This window comes from Labeo rohita, unplaced genomic scaffold (assembly GCF_022985175.1).
Source record: "Labeo rohita strain BAU-BD-2019 unplaced genomic scaffold, IGBB_LRoh.1.0 scaffold_355, whole genome shotgun sequence".
Taxonomy (NCBI): domain Eukaryota; kingdom Metazoa; phylum Chordata; class Actinopteri; order Cypriniformes; family Cyprinidae; genus Labeo; species Labeo rohita.
This window is the reverse complement of record NW_026129273.1, coordinates 44,177-64,770: the sequence shown is the minus strand read 5'-3', so window position 1 is coordinate 64,770 and position 20,594 is coordinate 44,177. Positions and strand designations below refer to the sequence as shown.

The window sequence follows — 20,594 nt, the reverse complement described above, 5'->3', positions numbered from 1 at the left end:
TGTCTCGAATAAAAAACTGCAGTATGGAGATAAAATAATGCCTTAAAGATTTGCATGTGAAGAGTAGGTGTTGTGCAAGTGTACATAAGACTGTAAGCGTTAATTAAATTTGCATGCGCAAGAGAAGCTTTGTAAAAGTGTAAATCGCGTTTCAAGCGTAAGAAAAAAAGATTTGCAGCATTTTACTGTTACTCGTAAGTGTAATTCATGTATTGTGAAACTGCAGCTTCATGTTTTCTTCTGACTTCCATTTCTCCGCGCTTACACTTTTTGCATTGTTTTCGCTAAAATACGGTCAAAAGCACTGCAAGCCTGTGAACAGTGATTTGCTTCTGTGCTCTTCAGCATCCATAAATCGTCTCTTTTACTAATTTTGACTTTATTTTTGAATCTCAACTGCTAATTCAGTGAGTAAAAGGCGCTGCCTAGCAATGTTGTTACAATTAAAACATAAGTAGCAAAATGACAGCACGAAAATGTAGGCATAATATAAATGCCAAGTTTTTTTTTTTATCTTTTTTATCTAAACCATTTTTAGAGGATTGTAAATTACACCATTTTAGTAAAAGTCAGTGACTGGGAGACTTGAATGTTTTATTCAAAGTCTGTTATGTAGGCTACATTTAAAAAACAGCCACGCCAACATGTATATGTGGGCCCCACATGGTTTCTGCTGGGTCTACATGGGTACCAAGTGGGCATGGTCTCAAAATAGGCATCTTATCTGGGGCCCACTTGGGTCAGCTAAGTAGGTCCCACATGGGCAAAAACAGATGGGCTCCCTATGTGGGACCTAGTTGGGTCACAAATGGGAAATGAGTGCTTGGGCTCGAAATGGGCAACACAAATGGGGCCCATATGGGTTTAACAAATGGGTTAGACATGGGCAAACACAATTAATCCCATATAGGCTGCCTACACTGGCCCAAGGTAGTACCCACATAAGCTACCTCTATATGGGTTCTAAATGGGGAAACACATATGGGGCCCTCTTGGTCAATCCATATAGGTAAAAAATGGGCAGACACAATCAGTCCCATATAGGCTACCTACACTGGCCCAAGGCGGTACCCACAAAGGCTACCTCTATATGGGTTCTGAATGGGGAAACACATATGGGGCCCTCTTGGTCAAACCATATGGGTAAAATATGGGCAGATAGAATCAGTCCCATATAGGCTATCTACATGGGCCCAAGGTAGTACCCACATAAGCTACCTCTATATGGGTTCTAAATGGGGAAACACATATGGGGCCCCCTTGGTCAAACCATATGGGTAAAAAATGGGCAGACACAATCAGTCCCATATAGGCTACCTACACTGGCCCAAGGTAGTACCCACATAAGGTACCTCTATATGGGTTCTAAATGGGGAAACACATATGGGGCCCTCTTGGTCAAACCATATGGGTAAAACATGGGCAAACACAATCAGTCTCATATAGGCTGCCTACATGGGCCCAAGGTAGTACCCACATAAGCTACCTCTATATGGGTTCAGAATGGGGAAACATATATGGGGCCCTCTTGGTCAAACCATATGGGTAAAATATGGGCAGATACAATCAGTCCCATATAGGCTACCTACACTGGCCCAAGGTAGTACCCACATAAGCTACCTCTATATGGGTTCTAAATGGGGAAACACATATGGGGCCCCCTTGGTCAAACCATATGGGTAAAACATGGGCAAACACAATCAGTCTCATATAGGCTGCCTACATGGGCCCAAGGTAGTACCCACATAAGCTACCTCTATATGGGTTCAGAATGGGGAAACATATATGGGGCCCTCTTGGTCAAACCATATGGGTAAAATATGGGCAGATACAATCAGTCCCATATAGGCTACCTACACTGGCCCAAGGTAGTACCCACATAAGCTACCTCTATATGGGTTCTAAATGGGGAAACACATATGGGGCCCCCTTGGTCAAACCATATGGGTAAAACATGGGCAAACACAATCAGTCTCATATAGGCTGCCTACATGGGCCCAATACCCACATAAGCTACCTCTATATGGGTTCAGAATGGGGAAACACATATGGGGCCCTCTTGGTCAAACCATATGGGTAAAATATGGGCAGATACAATCAGTCCCATATAGGCTACCTACACTGGCCCAAGGTAGTACCCACATAAACCTCTATATGGGTTCTAAATGGGGAAACCATATATGGGCATGGGCAAACACAATCAGTCCCACACATGGGCCCAAGGTAGTACCCACATAAGCTACCTCTATATGGGTTCTAAATGGGGAAACACATATGGGGCCCTCTTGGTCAAACCATATGGGTAAAACATGGGCAAACACAATCAGTCCCATATAGGCTGCCTACATGGGCCCAAGGTAGTACCCACATAAGCTACCTCTATATGGGTTCAGAATGGGGAAACACATATGGGGCCCTCTTGGTCAAACCATATGGGTAAAACATGGGCAAACACAATCAGTCCCCATATGCTGCCTACACTGGCCCAAGGTAGTACCCACTAAATGGGGAAAAGCTACCTCTATATGGGTTCTAAATGGGGAAACACATATGGGGCCCTCTTGGTCAAACCATATGGGTAAAATATGGGCAGATACAATCAGTCCCATATAGGCTACCTACACTGGCCCAAGGTAGTACCCACATAAGCTACCTCTATATGGGTTCTGAATGGGGAAACACATATGGGGCCCTCTTGGTCAAACCAGACACAATCAGTCCCATATAGGCTACCTACACTGGCTCAAGGGGTACCCACAAAGGCTACCTCTATATGGGGAATGGGGAAACACATATAGGGCTCTCTTGGTCAAACCATATGGGTAAAACATGGCAAACACAATCAGTCTCATATAGGCTGCCTACATGGGCTCAAGGTAGTACCCACATAAGCTACCTCTATATGGGTTCAGAATGGGGAAAGATATATGGGGCCCTCTTGGTCAAACCATATGGGTAAAACATGGGCAAGCACAATCAGTCCCATATAGGCTGCCTGCATGGGCCCAAGGTAGTACCCACAAAGGCTACCTCTATATGGGTTCTGAATTGGGAAACACATATGGGGCCCTCTTGGTCAAACCGTATGGGTAGAACATGGGTAAACACAATCAATCCCACATGGGCTGCCTACATGAGCCCAAGGTAGTACCCACATAAGTAATCTTTGTGTGGGTTCTGAACAGGGAAAGACGTGTAGGGCCCTCTTGCCAAACTATATGGGTCAGACGTGGGCATACACAGTCAGTCCTTTATAGGTTGGCTACATGGGCTCAAGATAGTACCCATATGGGTAATCACTGTATGGGTTGTGAATGGGGAAATACATATGGGGTAGTGATGGCTAATTTGTGAATGATCTGTTTATTGCGTCTGTTATGTGACAATTGAATGAAAGACTCTAAAGCTAAAGCAATTATTTATGTTCCCTACAAATTATGTCTGGGTGCATTATAATGATTTCCTAATTTAGAATATGATCAAGATTGCATAGGTAGATGTTTTCAGAGAATTTGGTTGGTAAAAGTATCATTTTTAACGCCACTTAAATGATTGAAATGACTTCAATGAAGATCCATTAATTTTGATGAATGACATCAAACGAGAGAGTCAGTAAAATGACCCAAACTTCCCATCACTAATATGTGGCAGGGTGACCAAACCAGGAAGATTTTAAAATGAGAGGTTTATTTATAAATCTGTTAGAACACCGTGGAAATACAACCAGAAGACAGCAAATGTAGGACTAAAAAGGGATGCAGCTACATAAGGTCAATAGGCTATTGGTCCTCAACTCCAGTCCTGGAGGGCCAGTGTACAGCAGACTTTAGTTTCAACACTAATTAAACACACCTGACACTAATTCACAAATCATTTTGAACACTGTCATTAGCTTGTTTGGTGTGTTTGGTTAGCGATAGAACTAAACTCAGTAGTACATTTAGTTTTCAGGACTAGTTCATGAATCAGGAGTTGAAGAGTCCTGGAATATACAAATCAAGTTAAACCCAATGTGCCATCAGCATTGGCCTGCAAACACATGCTTATCTCCATATAATTATTTCAAAATCTATGCAAATGGTTCAAAATATCCAGAAAATGGTCACTGTGCAATATGAAGAATGGGTTACAGAAGGCTAATTATCTATCAAAATAATGGGATTATAGTGGCTTTGAGATTGGTAGAAGAAGTAAAATGCATAGCAACAGCTGCTGCCTGATTCCACAGAAGTACTCCAAAGTTTTATAATCAGTTGGTTGGTAACAGATAATGAAATAGCCCAAGTGAAAAAAGACAGAATGGACATTTATGTTTCTGATGGGAAAAATCAAATGTATATCCAGAAATCGTATTTGCAGCATATGATACAGGGGTTCAGAATAAAGTGCTGTTTCATTCAGTTAGCATATTGTGTTTTATGTTCAGTTTTCTTTTTGGACCAACAGTACAGACTTTTCTTTTCAGTCTAGTCGGCACATGACCGACCTTCAAAGTTGAAATATGATTGAAATAATGTCAGCTGCTGTTTTAACATTGACACAAATTGATAATGTATAATGCTAAATCATTCAAATTTGTTTTAACAAAAAAAAAAAAAAAAAAAAAAAAAAAAAAAAAAAAAAGATAATAAAAAAAACAGATCTGTATGTTGAATAAATGTCATGTCTTTAACAAGAAATATCTGCCTTTTGAATGATTATGATTATTAATATTTTATTTATTAGCATTTTACGATATTTTGATCAAAACACCTCTTCAAAATCCAAATGTATATGTATAATTTTAATTATTAGCATTAGTAGCAATAATTATAATAGATACAGTTCTAATCTCAAAAGAGCAGTAAGATTCTGTGTGGACTTTTACATATCACTATTACATTTTTATTCATACTGTCATGAAAACACAGTTAATCAAATAATACAGGCAAAAAAAAAAAAAAAAAAAAAAAAAAAAAAAAAAATCCGTTACCACTCTGAAACAATTTCTATTGGTTGTTTCACCTGGTTGCTTTCATCAGGATTGGTTAATCTGACTGTCATTCACGAAACTGGCCAATGACAGCCTCGCGCGCCTTTTTGCTAGTGCAGTTTGAAAATATACTAATCAGTTTGGTGATGTGGGTGCTACTGATCCGCAAGATTATTCGCTCGCTCAGTTCCTGATTATGTGCCTGTTAAATTCTTATTGTAAACTAATTTGAACTGTGAGATGTCAACGGAGAACAGAAGCTGGAATGTGAACACAGAGGAAGGGCCAGACTGGATGTGTGAGATCCCGAAATCATATGGCGATATCAGGTAACAAAACATTTTTCAGTCAAACCATCATAAAGTTATGATTTGTGCCCACAATTAATTAATGTGAGTGAGAGGAAATTAAAGGGAGAGGCTAATCGCGATTAGCGTATTAGCGCTGGCGATATTAGCACGTATTTCAATGTAAATTAGTGTTTGACGTTGGTGTGTGTTTGTGTGTATTAATGTTTAGTTTAAAACTCAAACTCATGAGAAGTAAAGGAGCACTGGAATAAGTGAAGCGATTGATTAAACTGTAATTTACACTCGAAAACACTGGAATATATAAGAGAGATGAGAGTGTTATATTATAGATAGAGTGTTATGTTTGCGTAGTTGACTCTTCAAATACTGATAACTTCTAATGATAAGATATTGGTTCACATTTTTAGATCAAGCACACGTTTTTCAGGAAAAACAGGCACCCAATACAGAGACTACAGTAAAATGTTAGTCAGTTTTAACCACTGTTTCCAGACCTGAACTATGATTATAATCATTATAAGTACATTTGTAAGACATTTCCTCCACTGGTGAAAGAAAATCTGAGTAACTTTTTTTCCCTGTTGTCTTTCTTTTTCTGAGGTGGCACAAATAAAGGGAAATAGACTTGTCACCATCTTCAGTCCTTTATTTCATTCACTGGAGAACATCACAGCCTTCAGATGTGTCAAATTAGGATAAATGCAACTGCAGGTAAAATTATATTATGGTAGATTTAATTGTGGTGTACAAATTGGCTTTTTTAAGATACAGTTGTATTTACCTTGCTGTGATATCTATGGGAAGAGTCCCTGTGAATCCTCTTTGTCTTTCTTTTGGGGATTCACATTTTTCTGATGGTATTGTTAAGCATTAGGTTCATGTTTCGGTCATAACTAACAGTTTCAAAGCTGACAGTTTGTTTATGTTGCCTAAATGGCTTATAATGGCAAATTTCAGTACAATTTAAATATGTTTTAAGAATGTTTAAAGAAATGGTAAAAAAAAGAAATTATTCTTTTTAAGGACTCGTCGGGCCCACCCAACTACAGATTCACCCAGGATCCAGCTGATCACTGCCAATTTGAAGGAAGATTGTCCTTTATCTGCTACATTGCACTCTCACTTCTGGTATGGATTCACTGACTTTTTGTGATATGCGTTTATGTTCTGATTTTACTAAATGTAGTGATTTTGCTTAATTTGATTCTACATAATTTCTTAAAGGGAACGTTCACCCCAAAATGAAAGTTCTGGCATCATTTACCCTTCATCACCCTTATGTTTTTCCAAACCTGTATAAATTTCTTTCTTCTGTTGAAGACGACAATTTTTTTTGAAGAATGTTGATAAGCAAACAATAGTAGCCATTAACTTCCATAATAGGAAAAAAATATATATTATGGAAATCATTGGGGCATGTCAACTGTCTAGTTACCAACGTTTGGAACAACATAAGGGTGAATAAATGATGACAGAATTTTCATTTTTGAGTGAACTATACCTTTAATACAATGTATATGTATGATTCTGAATTAAAAGTGTAATGTTTCTCTTCAAATGTTATCATAAGTAGATGGAGACACATATATTATCAGAAATTAGAGCTGCACGATTAATCATTTAAAGATCATAATCTTGATCCAAACCCCACTTAATCTTATTCGTAAATGACTAACACCGTGTCTAAAACAGAGGTGACAGTTGTCATGGCGTGACAGCTAAAGTCTGTCTACACTAGATGTGACCAAGCGACCATTGAAAATCATTTAAAGGGGTCATCGGAAACTCATTTTTACAAGTTTGAACATAAATGTGTGTTGACAGTGTGTGTACACAACCACCATATAATGATATAAATTCACCCAGTGGTATTTTTTTTAATCTTAATATGGGAAAAATCCAATGTAATCAAAGTAATATGCCTTTTTTCAAATAAGGTCATTGTCAGCGTCTTGTCGGTGTGATGTCGCACCGACCAAGTCCGCTCCCACGATAGTTGATTGACATGACAGTCTTATCTTAAACCCACCCTAAATGAGCCAAGTGAGCGCTGAGAACAGTCCGACCACCATTATTGTTTGGACTCCAGTGCAGGGGAAGATGAGACTATCTCCGATTGAGCGATTGAGGTGTTCTGTTTGTTGGATGCAGTAATGCACATAGTAGCACTCATCATTTACTCCCGACATCTGAGCTGCTGAAGATGCAGAGGATTAACGTTACTTTTGTTTTTGAAGGAAATGCGCCCGGCAGCCTACATAAATGCGTCTATGTTCACGCGAATCATTTGTAATCTAGTTTCACCTACAGCAGAAGTGAGTATATGGGTGTTTTTTATGCATCTTTGCAATTTGCCTTTTCTTAATAATGTGCTAGTTAGCAAGTTTTGTGGTTAAATGCGGCTAAAGTAAACATTACTGATCATCACCCCACAGAAGAGAGGGGTGGAATGGCAGAGCTCATTAGCGTTTAAAGGAACATGCAACAGAATGGCTCACTCTAAAAAGGGCTGATTTTGACATGGTAAAATGGGTGGGGTTTTTTACGCTACCACTGAGAAATTTTAACCAAAGTATGTTATAGACTTCTCATTAAGACTCTAAAGAATCACATACGCGTGGAAAATGGGAACCCGATGACCCCTTTAAACTTTGTCAGTACGTCATTAATAAAACGAGGCATCAGTTTGCCAGCGGGGATTTGTCGTGTCGTGCCGCGCCGCATCCAGTGTAGACAGTACATTAGTTGCATTTCCATCATGGATTTGCACAAAACTTTTGCGATGTTGTCGATAAAACAATGTGTACGGCAGTTTCATTAACCAATGTTAATGAAATAATGAGACTAAAACGTTGTCACACTCACGCACACACAAGGGGATCGAGAGATGAGTAGCAATACTATTCAACCATTTATTAAACAACGTCTTTAAAAAAAGACAACAGCATTGAACAAGTAATGAGGCTCTTAACTGAGTGGTATTGGCAGATGTAGTAGTCCCAAAGTCCAGTAGTTGAGCCACGCCACAGATCGACGGAGAGAGCAACAAGGCTTGTGAACGGTAGACCAGACAATGTGACAATGGCAGAGAGTCCTGTTTTATAGGGCGTGGCTCAACGAGCAACAGGTGATAAGGATTAGAATTCGGGTGATTGTGAACGCGTGGGTGGAGCTACCGGGTGTGTGTCAGATGAGGGTGGCTGTGGTGAATGCCTGACACTACCCCCTCCTCCAGGGGCGGCTCCCGATGCCCCTACACGACGTCGAGGGCGACCTCGACCGCGAGGGGCAGGCTGATCTGGATGGTCGCGATGGAAGTCAGTGAGCAAGGTAGGGTCTAGGATGTCGTCCCGTGCGACCCAGGATCGTTCCTCAGGGCCATACCCCTCCCAGTCGACGAGATATTCCAGCCGGGCCCCGGACGCCGTGAGCCCAGGATCTCGTGGACGGTGTATACGGAAGGTGGTTCCAAGATCTCCAGAGGAGGGGGCTCCACTTCAGCTCCCGGTGGTTCTGTGACAGAGGGATGATAAGGTTTTAGAAGGGAGACGTGAAAAGTAGGATGAATGCGATACCTGGGAGGGAGCTGAAGTTGGAACGTGACTTCGTTGATGCGTCTCAGGATCTGGAACGGACCAATGTAGCGGGGACTCAGCTTACGACAGGGTTGACGGAGGCGGAGATCCCGTGTGGACAGCCACACCATGTCCCCTGGGTGGAATTCGGGGCAGGTCTCCGTCGGACGTCCGCAAAGCGTTTATGTTGTTGTACCGCCCGCTGCAGATGGATATGAGCTGAGTCCCACACTCTCTCGCTCTCTCGAAACCAGTGGTCTACCGCTGGAACATTAGAGGGTTCCTCCGTCCAGGGAAACAGGGGTGGCTGGTACCCGAGTACGCACTGAAATGGTGTTAAGCCGGTGGTATCTTGGCGCAAGGAGTTCTGTGCGTACTCGGCCCACGGGAGGAACCGGTTCCAGCAGTGTTGGTCCTTGTGACAGTATGCCCGGAGGTAACGTCCGAGTTCCTGGATCTTTCTCTGTCTGGCCGTTGGTCTGTGGGTGATATCCAGAAGACAGGTTAACTGAGACACCAAGTAATTTGAAAAAGGCTTTCCATACGTGCGAGATGAATTGAGGTCCCCGGTCCGACACGATCTCCTCGGGCAAGCCGAAGTGGCGGAAGAGCTGTTGGAATAGGGTCTCGGCAGTCTCCATCGCCGTAGGTAAACCCTTCAGGGGAAAAACTTGCACATTTTAGAGAACCTATCCACCATGACCAGAATGCAAGTGTTACCTTCGGCTGCCGGGAGATCGGTCACGAAGTCCACTCCTATGTGGGACCAGGGCCTCTGTGGTATGGGTAGTGGAACCAGTTTGCCTGTAGGAAGTTGGCGGGGTGAAGTAGACATGGCACAGACAGAGCAACTCTGGACGTACCTGATGGTATCCCGGCGCATACTGGGCCACCAGTAACGAGACTGGACGAGCGAGAGGGTCCGTTGGCTGCCAGGGTGTCCAGAGCCCGGAGACCGATGAGCTGTGTCCAGAAGGGTTTGACGTAGGGCGAGAGGAACGTAGATCTTGCCTTCTGGACATTCCGGCGGAGCAGCTTCCTGGAGAGTGGCGTTACGGATGTCCTCGTCTATCTCCCAGACAATGGGACTGATGATGAGGTTGGAGGGCACTATGGACTCTGGTTCAACGGATTGTTCGGGGAATGGAGTCGGGATAGAGCGTCCGCCGAGATGTTCTTGGAACCAGGTCTATAGGTGATCTTATAGTTGAACCGTGTGAAAAACAGAGCCCATCTGGCTTGACGAGGATTGAGTCTTTTGGCCTCACGGATGTATTGGAGATTTTTATGGTCAGTGATGATGGTGAAAGGATGGTTTGAGCCCTCCAACCAGTGACGCCACTCCTCCAGGGCAAGCTTGATGGCAAGGAGCTCTCTATTTCCCACGTCGTAATTCTGCTCCGCCGGAGACAGCTTTCGGGAATAGAAGGCACAGGGATGGAGGAGTGGAGGCTCACCAACCGCTTGGGAAAGTACCGCACCGACTCCGGTGGTGGACGCGTCGACCTCGACCGTGAAGGGAAGTTCCGGATCTGGATGGTGTAGAAGGGGTGCGGTACTGAAAATCTTCTTTAGATGGAGAAAGGCTTCGTGGGCAGAGGGGTTCCAGCTGATGGATCTTGGTTTACCCCTCAGGAGGGAGGTTAACGGCGCCGTGATGGTACTGTAATCCTTTATAAATCTTCTGTAGAAGTTAGCAAATCCTAGGAAGCGCTGGAGTTCTTTGACGGTGAGGGGTTGAGGCCAGTCCTGTGTAGGGGATCTACAGAAGTCAATTTTGCTCAAAGGGAATCATTTAAGATTGAACAGAATCTCCGTATACAGCGGATCAATGAATCGGTCAGTGATTCATTGAGCGAGCCGTATAACATCAACACTGTACTGGATACTAATATCCAAAATATAGTGAAAACACTATTTCTTAGCACGGTAACAAGGTCGGCAGTTTAAGACATTAATTTATAAGCACAAAACACAAGATACTTCTCTTTTCAATATGAATAGGAATTTATTGGAAAAACCTAAGACATATAAACTAATCTAACACATAGACGCGCATTCACACATTCATACAAGTTGCAGAAAGAGAGAGAGATGAGGAAAGAATGAGTTTAGAAGAGTGAAAATGTGAAATCCCAAGTTTATAGCATACGTATATGCAATTGCTTAGACCTGAACAACCATCAATCATTTAATTAACCCTCGCGTTGAGTTTCTTAGTGAGGTTATTAAACGCTATATTAATGCACCAGTTCAGCTAGAATCTGGAGGTTGTACTTGCGTTGCCTTTGTGTTAAGGGGTTTCCTTTGATGACGTCGTTGCAGAAAGGGGTTCCCCAAGGTTGCTGATTGGTTGGAAGTCCGTGGTCGTTGGAGGTGATGTCTTGGGCGTTGGCTGGATGATGGAGTCGTGTACGCTGGTTGAAGTTTTGAGGCAGGCACGAAGTCTGAGACACGGCTTAGCGGCAAAACTTAACTTAGAACACGAAACTCTCAACGGAAAGAAAAGATTAAAGTAAAAGAAAGAAATGTGACGGTCTCCTCATGTTTTCGTTAGAGGAGTGGCTGGCGTGCAAGCCAGGAAGCGTTCAAAGAACGCAAAAAGCAGCGGCAAATTATGGCAAAAAGCATGGCTAAAAGAGATGGCACGAAGCACAAACTAAAAAGCACAAGCTAAGAGCCTGACTAAAAGCAATGGTTAAACCAATAGCTAAAAGCTAAAGCTAAAAGCTAAAAGCATGGCTAGGAGCGATGGAAATAGCTAAAAGCAAAATTTGATGGTGTCCTGTGGTTTTAAACTCAGCTTTGGACACATCCCAAAATGGTGTCTTGACCAATTAGATGTTGTCTTAACTCAGGATATTGCTATGTTTCTCCTCCCAAAACATAAATCAGCATGTTATCTTATCAGTCACATGGTCAGAATTTTCCCGCTCTTGCAGAGTATAATTTGGCCATGATTCCTATAACATGAATACAACACATTTGACAATGAATTGATTGGTGGAAACATTCAAAGCATGAATTTTCAAACTCATACATACCAAACATGAATATAAACCCTTAAGCTATTCAATAGTTATTAAAAAGGACATACACAACGAGTGATTAGAACATAATAGACAAATGTGTGGGTGGCATACATAGCAGGGAGTTATGCAATGGTCTGATGTTCATTCATATGTCCTTTTAAGCATCGTTTTGGTGCATATTTAGGTAAAATGGACAGTCTCTGCCATTCTGTGAACTAAGGGCATGTTCCAAGGAACAAAGGAATTTAGAAGAAACTTGGTCTGGTTCTTGTCTTGGGTGGGGGAGCACCACCCAACAAAGTTTCCTCATGTGATGGTCCTGATGGGCTGCATCTTTGACCATTAATCTTGGGTTTCTCGCCCCAGTATTGATAATCTCCTTCCTGAGATGGGATTATCAATAATTGTGTTCTTTTGTTTTAATGTTGCAAGTTGTTCAAAGCTGTGAAAGTTAGTTGGTTAGGCTTACTTCAGGCTGGCTGGCGCCAGGGTATCCTGGACAGATTTATGACGTGGTTCTGGGCCCCTTTGTGGAATTTGGCTCTTTGGTTTCAACCAAATGTTCTGATCGAATCTTCCATTTGTCTGATTCGCTCTGATACCCTACACCTGGATGGCGGATACTTTCCCCTGGTCCATTTGCACGCCCTCGGCCGATATGATGTGACCCAGGAAGTGTACTGATGGACGGTGGAACTCACATTTCTCCAGTTTGAGGTACAGACGGAACTCTCTGAGCTTGTGGAGGACCTGCTGGACGTGGTGGCGATGTTCGGCCATGTTCCGGGAGTAAATCAGGATGTCGTCGATGTAGACAATAACGAACCGGTGAAGGAACTCCCGGAACACCTCGTTCATAAACGTTTGGAAGACGGAAGGGCTGATGGAGAGGCCGTACGGCATGACCCTATATTCATAGTGGCCGGTAGGTGTTACAAATGCCGTCTTCCATTCGTCTCCCGCACGGATACGAACGAGGTTGTACGCACTCCGCAGGTCCAGCTTCGTGAAGACTTGGGCTCCACGAAGCTCTTCGAGGGCGGCTGGGACCAGAGGGAGCGGATAGGGTTGCTGGATGACTTGGGAGTTGAGCTGACGGTAATCGATGCAAGGCCGTAACCCCCATCCTTCTTGCCCACGAAGAAGAAGCTGGAAGCGGCTGGTGAGGTTGAGGGTTGGATGAATCCCTGAGCGAGGGCCTCCGAGATGTATTCCTCCATCGCCTGGCGCTCCGGGATGGACAGAGGATAAACTCGCCCCTTGGGGAGCTGGGCCCCTGGCAGCAAATCGATGGCACAATCCCATGGCCAATGTGGTGGTAACTGGGTGGCTGCTTGTTTGCTGAACACATCCTGGAATGCCATGTACTCAGCTGGGACCTCCGGAGCAGAGTCCTGATCCGGACTCTCAATCCGAGTCGAAGAGAGGAAGAGGTGATCGGCAGAAGGTCGGGGTATCTTGACCAAGCAGTGTTGATTACAGTAGTCACTCCAGTGCAGGATGTCACATGGGTCCCAGCTGAGTTCTGGATGGTGTTGCTGCAGCCATGGACGTCCCAGGATGATGCTGGCGGTGGAATCCTCCAGTACCAGAAATCTGATGTCCTCCGAGTGAAACAGACCAATTTGCAGAGTGATGATGGGTGATGAATGTCGTATTTTCCCACGCCCCAGTGGTTTTCCTTGGATAGTTTTTACAGTTAGCACGTGACGATGGGGTAGAGGAGTCAGTTGTAGTTGCTGCAGACATTCCTGAGAGATGAAGTTGCCTGAGGAGCCGGAGTCAACCAGCGCAGAAACAGATAGCGAAACATTAGAAGTATGCAATGTCACGGGTAGTAATGTGAGAGAAGATATTTCCACCTCTGTAAAGAGGGCCCCCACTACGGGGCGTGGGGGTCTGATGGGGCATTGACGGAGGAGATGACCAGGTTGTCCACAGTATAAGCATAATCCATTTGCGATCCTGCGGTTCCGTTCGGTGCGTGATAGACGAGTGGAGTCAATTTGCATGGGTTCTGGTACTGGATGACAAGCAGCCACCGAGGCAGGCTGAGGAGCGGTAATGGGTGGCTGGCAGGCGGCTAGGTTCTGGGCAACCTTGGTGGTTCGTTGTAGAAAGGCCTCTAATCCAATGCTGTCGTCATATAGCGCCATAGCCGCTCGAAGATCGGGATTGAGGCCTTGTCTATAGGCTCCAAGCAGCGCTTTCTCATTCCATCCACTAGCCGCCGCCAGCGTACGGAAGTGCAGAGTGTAGTGGTTCACCGAGGAAGTGCCCTGCTGTAGCCGGAAGAGTTGATCCGATGTAGCGAGTTCTCCTGTTGTAGTACTAAAAACTTCGGCGAAATGATTTGTAAACTGTTCGTATGAATGGATGATAGGATTGTCAGCATTCCAGATAGCTTTAGCCCACTGCAGGGCCTTACCGGTCAGGAGGGAGATGAGAAACGCCACCTTTGTGTCCTCGGATGTAAACTGTAGTGGTTGCATTTTGATGAAGAGATCCACTTGAAGCAGAAACCCACTACACTCAGCCGCTCTCCCGCAAAGGTTGCGGGCATGGCCATGGGAGATCCTGAGATGGAAGGCGGCGTCGATGGATGTTGAAATGCCGCCTTCAAGGCATTCACCAACACGGAGAACGGGTTAGTAATGGCGGGTGTTTCGGTGCTCATGCTGTGTATTTCTTGTTGTCGGTCCGGTCTTCTGTCACACTCACGCACACACAAGGGGATGGAAGAGACGAGAGATGAGTAGCAATACTATTCAACCATTTATTAAACAACGTCTTTAAAAAAGACAACAGCATTGAACAAGTAATGAGGCTCTTAACTGAGTGGTATTGGCAGATGTAGTAGTCCCAAAGTCCAGTAGTTGAGCCACGCCACAGCATCGACGGAGAGAGCAACAAGGCTTGTGAACGGTAGACCAGACAATGTGACAATGGCAGAGAGTCCTGTTTTATAGGGCGTGGCTCAACGAGCAACAGGTGATAAGGATTAGAATTCGGGTGATTGTGAACGCGTGGGTGGAGCTACCGGGTGTGTGTCAGATGAGGGTGGCTGTGGTGAATGCCTGACAGACGTAGGCAACTATTTTAACAGATGCAGCATGGAGAGCTGGTGTAAATCCATTTGTTTTAAAAAGCAAACTTAACATCTTATCTTTTTTGAATCCTGATTACGAGACGATGAGCCACAAAGCAATAAAAGCAATAAAAACACCCTTTCTCATGCTTAAAACAAGGTGTCTGCAAATCAGAGTCTGAAACAGTCACTTGGACAACGTTGTCTTACACCACTTCACAGTTGATAAGTAGAAAGAGAATTTTTGATTGACATTGCAGTCATTTATTATGTTCTTTAATATAATATTACAACAACATCAGCTCATTTTGTGCATCATGTCATTTCTACTTCATTACACATGCGCAAAACTTTTCTAGTTCAGTTATCAATTTGATCAAGTGTTTACATGTCCTATGTAATGGATTAGAAAAGGTTTGTCCTACCTTTCTAAAGTAATTGAAATTGAAATCGGTGTGAGCATTTTTATTTCGATTGAGTTGTTTACATGGAGTTTTTTGCAATACAGTTCTTCATGTCAATGTACCTACTGATCCAATAAGAGTGGGCAGTTGTCATGTGTAGGAATAAAACAGTGTCACACTTTTTCAACAGCACTTGCCGTTTTTTTTTTCTGTTAGAATTATTTAAATGATCGAAGAAGTACTGGAATAAAAGTTTAGTTTGGATATAATCACTGATGTCTACAGTAGGTATCAGAATAGAGCAAATCATTTGAAACAAAGTTAACAATTCAGATAAAGATTATATCAGTGACTTTACACCAGTAGGTGCTGACAAGTGACTGTTAAACACATGTATTTGTCATTGAATCATTCAAGAGATTCTTTAACAAACACAGATTCATCCAGTAATGAAACTATATATATTTACGAGTCATTTAATCATTAATTCAAACAATAAAAAAAAAATAATAATAATTCAAGATTAAACATTTTTAGTAGACTGCAGTCATAGTATTTCTAGTACAGAACTTCTAGTAATTACACTTTATTTTTAGTTTGATGTTCAGAATCTTGATGTCTTTTTGAAACAGACATTGATTCTCTATATATCCAGAATCATGCAGCTCTAATTTGATTAATTAAAACAGAGACTCTTAAAGGAATAGTTGACAAAAACAAAAAATCTGTCGTCATTTACTTGCCCTTGAGTTGCTCCAAGTAAAAGTTATTATTTTGTAGTATTTTAACATCTTACACGTAGTATCTTACATGTGTAAGTAACATAATATTTCACGTTTACTAAACACATCGTAGAAAAGTTATTGGAATAGCCTGTAAACAAGCACCTTTGCTTTTACTCTGTTGTTTTCTTTACTGTAGTGGAGGGCAGCATCTTCATACCTCATCTTTCTGAAAAATTTTAAAATGTCCTATTTTTAAATATGTTTGTTATATATATATGTTTTGCAGAGGCTGTTAAGAAGATTGCACTGATGTCAAAGATCAACCAGCAAGAATCTGAGAGGGAACTCTCAAAATGGTTTACTGGGACAAGAGACAGAGGAGGACTGAGGGTCTAGAATGCACAAATGTCTGTCTGCAGTGTAAGCAGTACTGAAAAATGTATAGTTGCTGCTGCTGTTTCTTACTGTCTCTGTTTTTTTTATGTGCAAATGTTCAAAGCTTTCGGGTAAACACTGGTTCAAATACAAGTTCAAAATGTTTGTTAACTTTAACAATTACATAATTTTAACAATTAGGTATCAGAATATAGCATATGATGGGTAGTTTCAATAAAATTGAAATTTGAAAAGATTTAAATCTCACTGTGTACTGTTGTATGCTAATGCTTTAAAACTTTTTTTTTAATCCCACTTGCAAGCCATAGTTTATCCCATGTAGTTCCCACATAGAGTTTGAAGATGGGACCTAGGTAGGTTTTGTGTATGTTTCATAGTTGGGCCCCACCTTAAACCCAGTGAAATCCTAAATAAAACACACATTGGTAAATTGCATGGGGCCAACATGGAACCCGTGGACAAACCCATGTAAAACCCATATTTAGATGGAACCCAGATGGGTTTTGCATATGTTCCCTAGATGGGCCCCACCTAAAGCCCAGTGAAATCCTGCATAAAACCCACATTGGATAAGTTGTATGGGGCCAACATGGAACCCGTGGACAAACCCATGTAAAACCCATATTTAGATGGAACCCAGATGGGTTTTGCATATGATCCCTAGATGGGCCCCACCTAAAGCCCAGGTAAATCCTGCATAAAACCTACATGGGTATGTTGCATGGGGCCAACATGGAACCCGTGGACAAACCCACTTAAAACCCATATTTCAGCCCATGTATTAAAGATGGGGCCAAGATGGGTCTTTCGCATGTTGCCCAGTTGAGGCCCACCTGTTGGCAAGTGCAATCCCACATGAAACCCATGTGGGCAATTGGCATGGGGCCATTATGGAACCCATGGACAATCCCATACAGAGCCCATTTTTCAGCCCATTTTAAACCCACATGGGCCCCACATGTAAATGTTAGCTGGGTTAAAGCTGGGACCGAGATGGGTCTTGCACATGTTTCCCAGTTGGGTCCCATCAAGTGGCAAGTGCAATCCCATATGGAATCCATGTGGGCGATTGGCATGGGGCCATTATGGAACCCACGGACAATCCCATATAGAGCCCATTTTTCAGCCCATATCAAACCCACATGGGCCCCACAATCAAATGTTAGCTGGGTTAAAGCTGGGACCAAGATGAGTCTTGTGCATGTTGCCCAGTTGGGTCCCACTTTGTGACAAGTTCAATCCTATATGAAATCCACGTGGGCAGATAACATGGGGCCATTACGGAACCTGCGGACAATCCTATATGGGGCCCATTTTTCAGCCCAGTTCATACCCATATGGGCCCCACATACAAATGTTGGCTGGGTTATATCGTGTTTTTATTTTATTTTATTTTTAATGTATGTTTACATGCATTACATGCAGCCGTGGGGATCGCACATAGATCTACGGACGGGTTAGAGACGGGTCCGCCCTATCTCTGCCTTTCTCCCTAGATCTAGCGCTCTCTTTCTGGGTTCGGAAGCCCGCGCTGCGGTTCTACCCCCTTTGAATGAGAGCTTGCGGCGAAGCGGGCTGCGTCAGTTCTCGAGGGAGTTGACGGCCCACGCTCACACTGCGCACGCTCACTCTCGGAGGGCTCTCTTCGAGGAGGGAGTCTTCGTGAGCTTCCCCGCGGCTCGGGTCCCGCTTTTGCAGAGGCAGAGCGGCGACTGCGGCCGTGGGGATCGCAGCATAGATCTGTGAACGGGTTATAGACGGGTCCGCCCTCTCTCTGCTTTTCTACTTAGATCTAGCGCTCTCTCTCTGGGTTCGGAAGCCCGTGCTGCGGTTCTTCCCCCTCTGAGTGAGAGCTCGCGCTGCTGCAGCTATCTTTCTCTGAGGAGATTGATGCTGTCCGCATATGAGCTGACTGCATATTAGATCGCTCGTTTCTACCTGCCCTCGCTTCTAAAAAATAAATAAATAAATAACAGGAATGGGGATTCAAGCAATTTATGTGTGGTTTGTTCGGGAGCTGAGCATGTACAGTCTGCTCTTGAGGGGGCGGGCTGTATTCATTCATAAATGTGTTCATTCAAAACAAAACAAAACAAAAAAAACAAACGACGTGCATTTTGAATGTTTAGCTCTTCTCCCATTGTCATTTAATTCTGAGGAATTAAATTTATTGCACTCTCACCCTGTACTTTCGCTAAGTGTGTGGATGCTGCTGTGGCTTAGCTGTGGCTCCCAGGGCATCTGCATACTGATCCTTATTGACATTTTTGTCGGTATTAGCTCATTCTGAGCATGGGCAGTTCGGCATCGAGATGTCGTCCTCACCCATATGAAAGAACTGGGGTTGTGACTGAACGCAGAGAAAAGTGTGCTTTCTCCATTACAGAGAACCACTTATCTAGGTGTGGTGTGGGATCGACCACGATGCAGGCATGTCTATTTCCTGCTCGGATCGAGTCATCCTCGCGGCAGTCAAGAGAGTGAAAGTAGGCACTCACTGTGAAGCAGTTTCATAACTGCTGGGTCTGATGGCAGCTGTGTCCAACGTGATACCTTTTGGCCTGCTGTACATGAGACCCCTGCAGTGGTGTCTCAAGACCAAGGGGGTTTCCCTGCAGTCGCCATCTCACCTGGCACATCAACTGCCTGGAGATGCTGGCCGTGTTTCGAGCGTTAAAACACTTTCTCCCGGACCTAATAGGCCACCATGTGTTGGTTCGCACCAACAACACAGCGGTGGTCTATTATTTCAACAACCAAGGAGGTCTGCGTTCGCGCCCCTTATACAAGCTGGTGCACCAGATCCTTGTGTGGTCCCAGGACAAACTCCTCTCGCTGAGAGCGGTTCATGTTCCTGGGCATTTCAATATGGGAGCAGACATCCTGTCGAGACAGGGGCCAAGGCCCAGGGAATGGATGCTTCACCCCGAGGTGGTGAAGCAGATTTGGAGAGTTTTTGGCCAGGCTCAGGTGGACCTCTTCGCGACTAAGGAGAGTGCGCAATGTCACCACTGGTGCTCTCTGACTTATCCAGCTCCACTGGGGCTGGATGCCATGGTACAGACGTGTCCGAGGCTTCGTCTGTACGCTTTTCCCCTGATCGTTCTGCTCCCGGGAGTTCTGGAGAGAGTGCGTCGGGACGGGGTCCGTCTTCTTTTAGTAGCCCCAAACTGGCCGGCCTGAGCTTGGTTCTCGGACCTGATTTCCCTCCTCGATGGCTCTCCATGGGAGATTTCCGTCAGGAGGGATCTCCTTACTCAGGTGGGAGGCACCATCCTCCACTCTCGCCCGGAGTTGTGGAAGTTATGGGTGTGGCCCCTGAGGGGGCACACCTCGTACCTTCCAGTCTCTCAACCGAGGTTGTTGAGACCATCCTCCAATCCAGAGCTCCCTTCATGAGGAAGCTGTACACCCTGAAGTGAAAACTTTTCACTTCATGGTGCGGACACTGCCAGCGGGACCCAGATAACTGCCCAGTTGCTACAGTGCTGGAGTTTCTGCAGGATCGGTTCTCTGCTGGGTTAGCCCACTCCATCCTAAAGGTCTACGTGGCGGCTATTTCGGCCTACCACGCCCTTCTGGGTGGCTCCTCAGTGGGTAGAAACCCCCTGGTTACAGGTTTCCTCCACGGTGCGCTGAGGCTGAGGCCTCTGACCAGGTGTAGCTTTGCTGTGTGGGGATTTGGTTGCTATTCCACAGCTTTGAGTCCTCTGTTCCCCCCCCTATTTGGGGGTCAAGGCTCACTCTTCTCGAAGTATGGCCTTCTCGTCAGTAGTACCCTCTCTGATATTTCAACGCTGCAGGTTGTTCCATGCCACTCACTTTCATGAGATTCTAGGTCTCATTTATGCCACTCTGGGCTCCTCTTTTCTCTCGTCCTAGCTGTGCTCAGTGATACACACTAGGCAGGGATTTGAAAGTCTGACGGCGTAGGCATATCGTTCCCCTAGCGTTTTCAGACGCAGCTCGAGTTCCCGAAGGGGAACGTCCCAGGTTACGTATGTAACCATGGTTCCCCGAGGGAACGAGACGCTGCGTCTCAAGCCATACTTCCGGCATCCCTGCAGCGCTCGCTTCTCTAGAAGCTGCCG

At 44.3% G+C, this 20,594-nt stretch overlaps 1 protein-coding gene and 1 long non-coding RNA gene across 4 annotated transcripts in view; one reads left to right on the top strand and one right to left on the bottom strand.

Annotated features, from left to right (window-relative positions):
- Positions 1–914: 914 nt before the first annotated feature.
- LOC127160466 (uncharacterized) lies at positions 915–2,702 on the bottom strand. 2 transcript variants are annotated; one of them, XR_007826756.1, is made up of 4 exons: positions 2,654–2,702; positions 2,244–2,377; positions 1,353–1,486; positions 915–950 (listed from the first exon to the last, which is right to left on the bottom strand). It is a non-coding gene; the product is annotated as an uncharacterized LOC127160466 (long non-coding RNA). The 2 variants fall into 2 exon arrangements; XR_007826755.1 differs by lacking the exon at positions 915–950 and adding an exon at positions 1,621–1,754 and having other exon boundaries at positions 1,328–1,486.
- A 2,304-nt stretch (positions 2,703–5,006) lies between these two features.
- The window catches only part of LOC127160464 (desmoglein-2), a 58,083-nt gene continuing 42,495 nt past the window's right edge, over positions 5,007–20,594 (top strand). Inside the window, exons 1-4 of one of the 2 annotated variants that reach the window (XM_051103113.1) lie at positions 5,007–5,301; positions 5,884–5,994; positions 6,307–6,411; positions 16,394–16,527. In XM_051103113.1, the coding sequence (XP_050959070.1) occupies positions 16,513–16,527 (15 nt within the window). In that variant the 5' untranslated portion in view covers positions 5,007–5,301; positions 5,884–5,994; positions 6,307–6,411; positions 16,394–16,512. Of the gene's footprint in view, positions 5,302–5,644; positions 5,995–6,306; positions 6,412–16,393; positions 16,528–20,594 lie in introns of those variants that run through there. The other variant, XM_051103114.1, reaches the window with a different exon arrangement.